Source organism: Culex quinquefasciatus, chromosome 2, assembly GCF_015732765.1.
Source record: "Culex quinquefasciatus strain JHB chromosome 2, VPISU_Cqui_1.0_pri_paternal, whole genome shotgun sequence".
Lineage (NCBI taxonomy): Eukaryota > Metazoa > Arthropoda > Insecta > Diptera > Culicidae > Culex > Culex quinquefasciatus.
In genome coordinates, this window is record NC_051862.1 from 130,629,345 (window position 1) to 130,639,791 (window position 10,447).

At 38.1% G+C, this 10,447-nt stretch overlaps 1 protein-coding gene across 2 annotated transcripts in view; it reads left to right on the top strand.

The window, feature by feature from the left end:
- The window catches only part of LOC6031980 (kelch-like protein 17), a 65,792-nt gene extending 55,345 nt beyond the window's left edge, over positions 1–10,447 (top strand). For both annotated transcript variants that reach the window (XM_038255808.1, XM_038255809.1), the window contains exons 7-9: positions 3,459–3,565; positions 8,926–9,401; positions 9,473–10,447. In XM_038255808.1, coding sequence (XP_038111736.1) covers positions 3,459–3,565; positions 8,926–9,401; positions 9,473–10,196 — 1,307 coding nt within the window. In that variant the 3' untranslated portion in view covers positions 10,197–10,447. The remainder of the gene's footprint in view (positions 1–3,458; positions 3,566–8,925; positions 9,402–9,472) is intronic.

Below are 10,447 nucleotides of genomic sequence, written 5' to 3' on the forward strand. Positions count from 1 at the left end.
GCTGTAAGACACACCATCAATGATTTAGAAATAGTTTTAATTCGAACGCGGCGCCAAATAATCATTCATTCCCCCGTCGGCGTGCCTTCCGAGCAACGACGCTGTGAGAAGGGCTTTTTCCTCCTTTTACTATTTAAGCAAAATATTAAATTGTATTTTCTGTGGTTTCCGATTAAATTATATCAAAATTTTATAGTGAGGTTTGCAATGATTTCATCGTGTTGCAGGATTTTATGACGAAATGTTCCGAAAACATTGATCTACGAGACCGACAAAATTGCGAACAACTAGTAACTGAAAATTTTGTTTCGAGCAGTTATTAATAAAGTGACACAATCACGAATGGTACGTTTTTACGAATGGTACATTTTAAAGCCGAAGTCGTTATAAGTGGTTTTATCTTTTACGTTATATTTATAATTATCGGAAAATAAGATCAGAGTAAGAGGAGAACAAATCCGTAAAAACGACGCATGAACTCGAGTTAGACATTCTCGTTTAACGACCGGTATATTATTATTTACGCGACTTTAAGGAAGGAATGAAGAAAAAGAAGAGGGAAAGTGGTGAAAAATATGTTAAATATTAGATACATACAAAGATAAAATAAGCATAAGCATAATCGTAGGTGCCTTTTCTAGAAAGGCAACAAAAATCAAGCGCGACGCCTGCGACATAAACCAACAGAGAGCGCAAAACTCAATATTTCCCTCCACCACACTACCGCATGCAAACAAACACTGCCACCGAACTGATGATCGAATATTTTAAATTATTATCCCTCCACCACACCACCTCATGCACACAAACACGTCACAACGAGAATAGAATTATTCTAATAAAAAACTAACTAATAAAAAAATAACGAATACATTTCTGGAAATACTATTTGCACACCAAGGGTTACTTTGAGACTTAAATCCCATACATCATACATCCTCACACATTCTCACAGCAAGCCGCATGCGCCGCAGCGCAATTACGGCTCGCATCTCTTTCCTCAATGAATGTTTATCTGCTCAAAAATATGAATAAAGTGATTTTCTGTGCTAACCCACAGGACAGAGCAATAACGACACACAATAAAGGGCAGAATTGGATTCCGACGGAGCGAGCAGGAAAATGCAATTAATCTTGTTAGTGACACTCAACAATAATTGCACGATACATTATTGAGTAAAAAATATGAATTAAAATGAATAAAATTTTTTGATACGTTGTACTCTAGTGAAGGACGATTACAAGGAGTAGGAAAAGGATTTCTGGAAAGTATAAAACTGAAAAATGTAAGAAAATCTCAAAGTTTGATCTGCTGCAAAGCGGCTAATTCCCCAAATTTAGTTGCGATGATTTCGACACCGTCCGCAGCAGTGTTTTTTTTTCTTCTATCATTCTTGGATTTTTGGAACACAGTACGGCTGCTGTCCTCACGTATAAGGATTTTTTAAATTAAATGTACCTTGACCAAAATCATCTTTTAATCAAATGGAGCTGGCTCACAATATAAAAATTGATTTAATATGATCAATCTTTTAAACCATAAATCAGACTTTCCAAATTATGGTAAAATGTCAATAATAAACTATAATAATAATAATAATAATAATAAAAACGCAGGTTTTGGGGGTTTTGCTGAATGACACTGTTTTGCTACCGCCCATGATAAAGGCCCTAGTCATGGCCTCGGAGGTAATCTAAAACAGTTAGCAACACGTTAAAAAACGGTGCATTCAAAATAACCCAATAAATATTCCTTTCACAAAAATAAATTGATCAAGGTAGGGGAACAGCATCTAATTCCAGAATTCCTGTTATGTTGCCATATCAGCGCTTTGGCATTCAAATACAGCTGATTAAAAGCGTTTTTAACTGAAATCGAATGATACATAGCTCAATAAGAAGTGAACAAGCAAGTTTCTATCAAAAGTTTTGCAACATTTGTTGTTTAAATGAAAATGAGCAAATTGGACGAAACTAGAAGCGAGAATTTAACCTGCCAAACATACGAGAATTTCCCCTATTAGCCATTTAAATAAATATTTGCGTAAAATTATAAAAATATAAATTAAATTAATCATCTCGCAGAGCACCAGGTAGCAGTTATTGATCAGCCCGTCTGTGTGCTTCTAGCAGATGCGGCGATGTAGGTAATTTCGAAAACACAAAACTTTAAAATTCGATATCTCTGGAACGAAACATATTCATTTCTGTCGATAAGTGATTCTTATGTAAAACTAGCCGGGGAACACGATGGTGAGGTTAAATAAAAAAAATAAGTTGGGGTGTTTTGAGATACGGCCGTTTAAAGTTTTCAATTGTGCAATACAGGTAGATAAAATAAATTAATCAACATTTTGATCACGGAAATGGATTCTACGTCCAATTTCCTTCAAAATTGAGTCTAAGACCGACCTTCTAAGATTTATGCTATCGTCGTTTGAAACTAGGAGGTTTGGTCAAAAATCGCCAAAAGGTCGATTTTTTGGAGAGGTACAAAAATGGAGGGGGTGGTCCGATTTGGATGAAATTCGGGATTCTTGCATGTTTTGATAGTATCAACAGCTCTGCCAAATTTGAGCAGGATCGGAGAGGGTAATTTTCAAATTTGCACTTTTTCGTGCACAGTTGAGATGGAATGAATAGAATTTTGGATTTTGAATTTTCAAATTTGAGTCCCAAAGTGTTCAAATACAAAGTGCCTAGCCTAGTCACTGTTGCGTCCAATCATACTCATATTCGGAATTTAAGCTCTTTACAGTAGTTCCCTAGTTAGGTTTTAAGTAGTCAATAAGAGCCTATTTAGGTCGTATCAGGGTTTTCAGAACCATGATAAAACCTGTAAGATTAAAAAAATTACTAGGGTTCAATTCTGCCTTGTAAAAAGTCAACTCTAGATTAAATTTTCAAACCAACCTATTCCTCATGGGTTTCCTATGCAGATAGGACCTTTTGAAAAATTACTGAGAACCACTCTTCCGGATATTTGTATGGATCTTGAATAACTGAAAAAAGAATGTATAATGAAAAGCAAATAAATATTATCAAAAAATAACTTTGTTGACATTACATTGATCAGTCAACAAAAATCGTCATTAATTTTCTCTTATATCACATAAAATTTTACTTCTGCTGAGGCATTTAATTCAGTAATATTTGGTTTAAAACAAGTTTTTAAAGTTTCTGGGACGTACAACTTCCTGTTTTGTAAAAGCTCATAAATGCACATCGTTACGCTAGTTTCCTCCAAATTGTTCCTTCCCGTTCATTGAGAAAATGTGCTCGCTCATGAATTATTCAATACAGCTTTTCGCGTCACGTGTAGTTCACATGCTCTACCTCACCCAACCCGAAAACATACTGTCGAAAACGATTTTTTTATTATTATGTCGGTCTTGTTTTCTGGACAAAAAAAAACTAATGCATTCCACGTCGAACATTTCTCACCCCTCCAATTTCAGATGCCCACTCGTGCAAGGAACTTCACTCCCGGTCCCACCGCTATGCGCTGCAAAACTTTCAACAAGTTGTCGGCACGGAGGAATTTTTACTGCTGGGATTTAACGAGGTAAATAAACATCCACTTTTCCGGCTGTCCTAGTTTTTCCCTCACCTTGATGGCAGGGAAAAGGCACAACCACACCCATTAAGGCACAACTCATCCCTAAAATCAGCCACATAAACATGCTCCTCCAAGTCCTCGATTTTCCACTCTTTTACATCCGACAACAGTACCGTGTTGGTGTGGTTTTTGCCCCAGCTAAACGCCGAAAATGATTTACTTAAGCAACATTTCCCCAACCTTCCACGTAAACCACGAACCATCGCCTGTTTTCCTACTGTGCACAGTTAGAAAATCGTAAAATGATTTTAAGTTGAGATATTTGTATGTTTACTTCAAAGAGTGTGTAATTTTACATATTTTTATTTGTTGTTCCACTTTTCAACATAAATTTAGGTTAAATAACTTGTTTACTGTGTATGAGAGGTTGATTGTCCTTGGGAAAAGTTTCCCCATAAGCCTCCCTCCCGGACAATGGGGTGGGTGGTGCCTGCGTGTGTGGCGTGGTGGGTTGCACCGAAGTGGAACATTAAATTTCCCAAAACCTTCACGTGACCGCATGGAAGTCCCGAAGGATAGCGTCGAGCCCAAACCGGAAGGTATCGGGCCAGGAACGAAAGGTTAATTTTAGAACTCTGTGCACCCGCGTGGGTGAGTTTATCCTAATAAAATGATTCGTTACATTAGGGTCAAGTGTTTTTAGGAGGGAAAGTCCTTTTTGGGATGAGTAACGCGAGGGTACAAAGTACTATCTCTCTGTGGAAATATGAACGATTCAGACAATCGGAGTGATTAAACTAATTTATGTCATGGGAGTGATCGAAACCCACCGGGGGGATTTTATAATGTTATAGATAGTATGCAAATATGATAAATTATACTATATTATTATTTTTTAGTTGTTTGCGTTGAGCGAAAGCAAGCCAGATAATGTGAATAAAAGCCCCAAGAAATCCCCCCCTCTCCGTTTTTTTGCTGTTCGTAAAGCTTTTTCTTGACCCTTAAAAAAATAGTATTAAATTGTTTAACCAATATTGAATTCATCGGAAAGAGGAACTTTTATTTATTCAGAAATCTAAAAGAAAATCTTTTGATAAAAAAAAGTATGCAGAAATTTTCCTCATAATGATTAGACACAATTTGCACAGTGTTCGAATTGGCAAAGTCAAGTGGAATAAATTGTTCACTCCTTTATTTGACGTCCTAGGTCCTAGCCAAATGGTGTCTTGGGAAGATTTATTATACTTGATAAGAGCTATTTTTTGGAGGTTATTGACATACAGGGTGACAATTTTCCAAGGTGTCAACCAAAATCTAACTTTGTTGGATGACGTTTTAGGGCTTTGGTGTTTTCGGCAAAGAGAAAATTTCATGAAAGTTTGTGTAACATGCCAAATTTCTATCTCTTGATCTACATTAATATTTTTATTTATTTATATAACATTAGCCTGTCCCATTTTGAGGTCATGTCGAGGAATTTCAGGTGCTCACTTCTTAAATGATAGATTATGATGTTAGGAACAATGTTTTCTTAGACAAGAAAAAATAATAAAATACTTTCTCGCACCCCTAGTCGATTTAATGAAAAAAGTCACTTTTTTTAACAAATTTTCTAAAATCGCTTGGAATCAATACAAAAACTGTTTCGATCAGGTGTGTATTATCTTCAAACGATAGGTTTTTGTCCATAGATTAAGATGCACTATCAATATTGGACCAAAACTTAAGTTTTTGGACTCTCCCAGGCGGATTTATGTCACAAAAATCGCATTTTTTCGAAACTTTTTTCAGAAATGCTCATTAAATTTAGGGTAGCCTATTTTTCACAGTAAAACCAATACATGCAGCTTGTAGGAAATTTAATGGCAAACATTTTTCCCTCTGCGATAATGCAATTTCGATACTCCAGAGGTGAGATATTTGAGTTTTAGTGAGAAAAAAGTGCCAATTTTCAAAATTTCTCAGAATTCAGAAGCAAGGCCTACTAATTACATGATGTTGCTAGCATGTGTCGCAAAGGTCAGAGTATGCTTTCTTATAGTAATTTTGGCCGCTGAATCCGAATTTGAAATCAAATTTCGTGTAAACAGTGATGTTTTGGAGCTACACCCCTTTGCAATGTTATTTGCGTGTTTAAATCGCTGCAATTTAACCCAGTCAAATCAATCCGAATTCTGAAACGGAATCTATTTAGAATCGTATACAAATTCCGTTTCAAACGCAACAACCGGTTCCGTGTTCGAATACACACATGATCGAAACAGTTTTTGTATTGATTCCAAGCGATTTTAGAAAATTTGTTCAAAAAAGTGACTTTTTTCAGTAAATCGACTAGAGGGTGCGAGAAAATATTTTATTATTTTTTCTTGTCTAAGAAAACATTGTTCCTAACATCATAATCTATCATTTAAGAAGTGAGCACCTGAAATTCCTCGACATGACCTCAAAATGGGACAGGCTAATATAACATGACTACAAAAGTTTAAACAATTTGATGGGACTGTCTAAAAAAACAAAGGAATGAAACAAATACAATCATACCAGACAATGTAATACTTTGGATAAGTTTAGAATGTTATGTTTTATATTTAACATGTTTTAAAAATTATCTTTAGTCTGCAGTCTGAATAGGTACAGTAGATTTTAGAGCAATAAATTTGAAAATCGTTAATTCGTTACTTTTGTCCTAAATTGCCCCAGATGTCGATTTTTGATGGAAAATTAAAGTTTTTTTTAATACAATATTTTTTTTAAGTTCAAAGTCATAAATATGCTTGAATACAAGACAGAGTTTTGTATTTAATAAAATTTAATAGAAAATATTTTAGGCGCAAAGCATTTTGCGGATCTATAAACTAATAAAAATTAGTTTAACAATTTTCACTAATAAGCCAAATTAATGCTGATATAAGACGAATACAAATTTTATGCTTTAAATTTGTATCGATTACTAGGTCAAACGGACCAATGGTCGAAAGTGGACAACAGATCGAATGTGGGTAAAAGGAAACAATGTTCTGTCATATTTTTGTGAATTTTCTTACATAGAATAAATATATTCAAACAAGTGCAGAAAAAATCAGACGTCTAACATATTTTTGTAGTTCTTTAATTGTTATATGTACAAAATTTTTGCAAGGATCTGGCCTACACGCCAAATATGTTGAAAGAAAACGCATTAGTGGTCAAAGTCATATTTGGGATTTGGGCTTAGTTCGCCCACCGGAACAAACACCTGAGTGCCCGCCAAAAAGTCATTTTTGTTACACTCTAATTGAAATCACATTTTCCATTCTAAAAACAAATTTAATACTACAGTTTGAGGGAATTTCAATTAATTATATTTATAAACTTAAAAAAGACACTGGTTTAAAAATCATTCACTCTTGGAACGGCTCTTGCTAAAGCCCGCAGCTTAAAAATAACTGCTCTAATTTTTATTAGGGCTCTGTTTTTTTTTGCTCGCCTCTAGTTTTTAAATATTTCCCATTCTTTTAAAACAAACTATTCTTAATTGTTGTAATATTTTTGTTAGTTTTTTCATTCTTTCGAAAGAAAACAGAAAACACCTATACTTGATCGTCGCAAAAAAAATAGAAAATGTTTAATTCTTTCAGATCTCTCAAAAAAACTAACTTAATCCACCTATGTGGTTGATGCCTTCCTCACTTTTTACCAACAATGGGTAATATGAGTGGTTTGGACACATATTTCAGCTATTTTTTTAGATCCAGAAAAATAAGTACACAGACATAACTTAAGTGGTCAGAACTCGAGACAGGGTTGCCAGATCTTCAATGTTTTAGACTCGTTGGAAAGGTCTTTCAATTACCTAACCAACGATGGGTCGGGTGATGGATCTGGACATCGTTTGCATACATTTAATTGAGATCCGGCTTCAAAAAAGTACATAAATATCACTTAAGTCACGGGATTGAAACTCGTCTGAAAAACCTGTATCATTTTTTCCTTCAAAACGGTGGCGCCGCGTGGTGGTAGCTGCCCTGTTTATTACACTGTGAAATTATCCATGGTTAATCCAAGGAACCAAAAGGTGACAACAGAAATGTCCGTCCAAAAGGGGTGCTCCAAAAAAACTTATTAATTTTAATAAATTTTCGAACAAATCAGTAACGAATTACAATTTTGATAGGCGAACTATACTTAAAATGTTGTTTTGTTATTTTTTTTTGCAAAACCGCATATTTTTTAACGAAAGTGCCAAAAATATTCATAATCACCTTTTTTTGTCTTGGTGGCGCTTTGTGTTAGTATGTGTATGGTCGATGTTTTTGGACTTGCACGCAGAACACAGAACAGTGAGAACTAGCAAAAATGCCTCACTTTCTTCTGATACAAGTCGCCATATTGAAATTGCTTGAAGATTCCTTCAGCTGTAACTTCGCAAGGATTGGACTTAGGACAATGGTCAATATGGAGACTTTTATGTAAAATTGTGTGGAGAATCGATTCCCGCTATCGGTTTCTGAAAATGTTGAAGTTTAGACCACTTTAAAACAAAAACAGATTTAGTAAATGATTTTTGTATTTTTTTAGGGAGACATACTATCCTGCATTTTTCGTGAGTCTTTTTGTAACATTTTAGGCTATTTACTCAAAAATTTTGAACGAAAAAAAATCGTGACTTCATCTTAAAATTTAACTTTTAAACATAAAAATTGAAAAATCCCATAGAAGTGGCGTATATTTTTCTTTCAGTGTATTTTTTCAGAAAGCCCGTCCAATTTCCTACAAGTTTGTTTTGACCACTTTTTGGTACGATGCAACGGCTTCGAGATACAGTCATTTTTAAATTACAGAATACAAAAATATCTAAAAAATTTACGCCCTTCTTAAATGTCATTTTCGAGTGCAATTGGCTCCATATACACAAAAATGGCTTATATAGGCCTAGGATAACATGTCTACAAAGTTTCATTGAAATCGGAGAGGGTCGGGTACAAAAGTACCAGAAAAATTGCTCGATTATAGCCTTACCTCAGTGAGGAAGGCAAAATGTTTGAATTGAGATACTTCCCGGAAGACGGGAAGTGTTGATGCTCCACTTTTTTAAGGAGACAAGGGAAAATCTCCACGGTGTCCCCAAGTTAGTTTCGCTTGGAATTGGACGGTTTCGGGAAGGTGAAAGGTCTAGGATACGCTCTAGGCAAACGTTGCGACCATAGGCAAAGTGTATTTAAAGGTTATATTTTTATTCTATTTCCCGTTTAATTATTGTCGGTTTTAATTTCATTTCAATTTAAGATTAATTAAGCTTTATTCAAAATGTTGAAAGGGGACCAACTTACCCCTAACATTTTGCAATATAAAACTAACCCCAACGATACCTCCCCCTCTCCTTCCAGGTCCAGGATCTCATCTCGAACAGCCAGCTGAACATCTGCTCCGAGGAAAAGGTCTTCGTGGCGGTCCTAAACTGGGTCAAGCACGACATCGCCGAGCGCAAGAAAAACATCTCCGAGCTCATGTCGCACGTCCGGCTGCCCCTGGTCAACCGCGAGTTCCTGATGAGCTGCGTCGAAACGGAACCCATGGTCCGGGAAGACCCCCACTGCAAGGAGCTGCTGCTTGAGGCGATGAAGTACCACCTGCTGCCGGAACAGCGCAGTTCGCTGGTCAGCCAGCGCACGCTGGAGCGACGGCCCGAGGGGATGCGACAGTACATCTTTGCCGTGGGCGGGGGGAGCTTGTTCGCGATCCACAACGAGTGCGAGTGCTACAACCCGAAGACGAACGCCTGGATGACCATTTCGCCGATGACTTCGAGGAGGTCGAGGGCGGGGGTAACGGCGTTGAGGAAGTTGCTGTACGTCGTTGGAGGGTGAGTTGGTGGTTTTTTGGGGGGTGGTTGATGGGTTGGGTATTGAAGGTTTGTTTGTTTTGTTTTTTTAGGTATGACGGGGAGAACGACTTGGCTTCGGCGGAGTGCTATAATCCGTTGACGAACGAGTGGTGCAATATTACTCCGATGGGAACGAAGCGATCCTGTCTGGGGACGTGTGCTTTTGATGGGTTGCTGTACGTTTGTGGAGGTTACGACGGAGCGTCCTGCTTGGCCAGCGTTGAACGGTACGATCCGTTGACCGCGGTGTGGACGTCCTGTCCGGCGATGAACACCCGGAGGCGATACTGTAGAGTAGCGGTGTTGGACAACTGTATCTACGCCCTCGGGGGATTCGACTCCAGCAACTACCAGTCTTCGGTGGAGCGTTTTGACCCGCGAGTTGGCAGCTGGTCGGCGGTTCCTAGCATGACTTCACGGCGCAGTAGCTGCGGCGTGGCGGCTCTCGACGGGTACCTGTACTGTATCGGGGGTAGCGATGGAACCATGTGCATGCAGACCGGTGAACGGTTCAACCTGCGAACCAACAGCTGGGAACCGATCAGTCCGATGCACTCGCGAAGGTCTACCCACGAGGTCGTTGAGGCCAACGGGTATCTGTACGCGCTCGGTGGTAACGACGGGTCGTCTTCGCTGAACTCCGTTGAACGGTACGAACCCAAGCTCAACAAGTGGACCATCGTGACGTCGATGCTGACGCGGCGCAGCTCGATCGGGGCTTCGGTTTTGGAGTGTTTCAACCTGGAGCGGGGTCTGCTCCAGACGAGCATTTGACCGCTAGTTCCGGTGCTAGCAACAACGGTCCACGGAGGTGACGGACAGACGGCCAGCTCCAACGGTAGCGGGTCGCAGTAGAATCTCGTAACAGCCGCGTAATTTGTAGTAGATAAAATTCGTTCCATTTGATAGCTAGCCAAAGACGTAGAACTGTAGATGTCGCCATCGTCGTGCTTCGTTTGGGTTCAACACTAGTCTGTGTGTAGGAGGATAATCTATTTCCATTGTTTACGAAGGTTTCAACAATA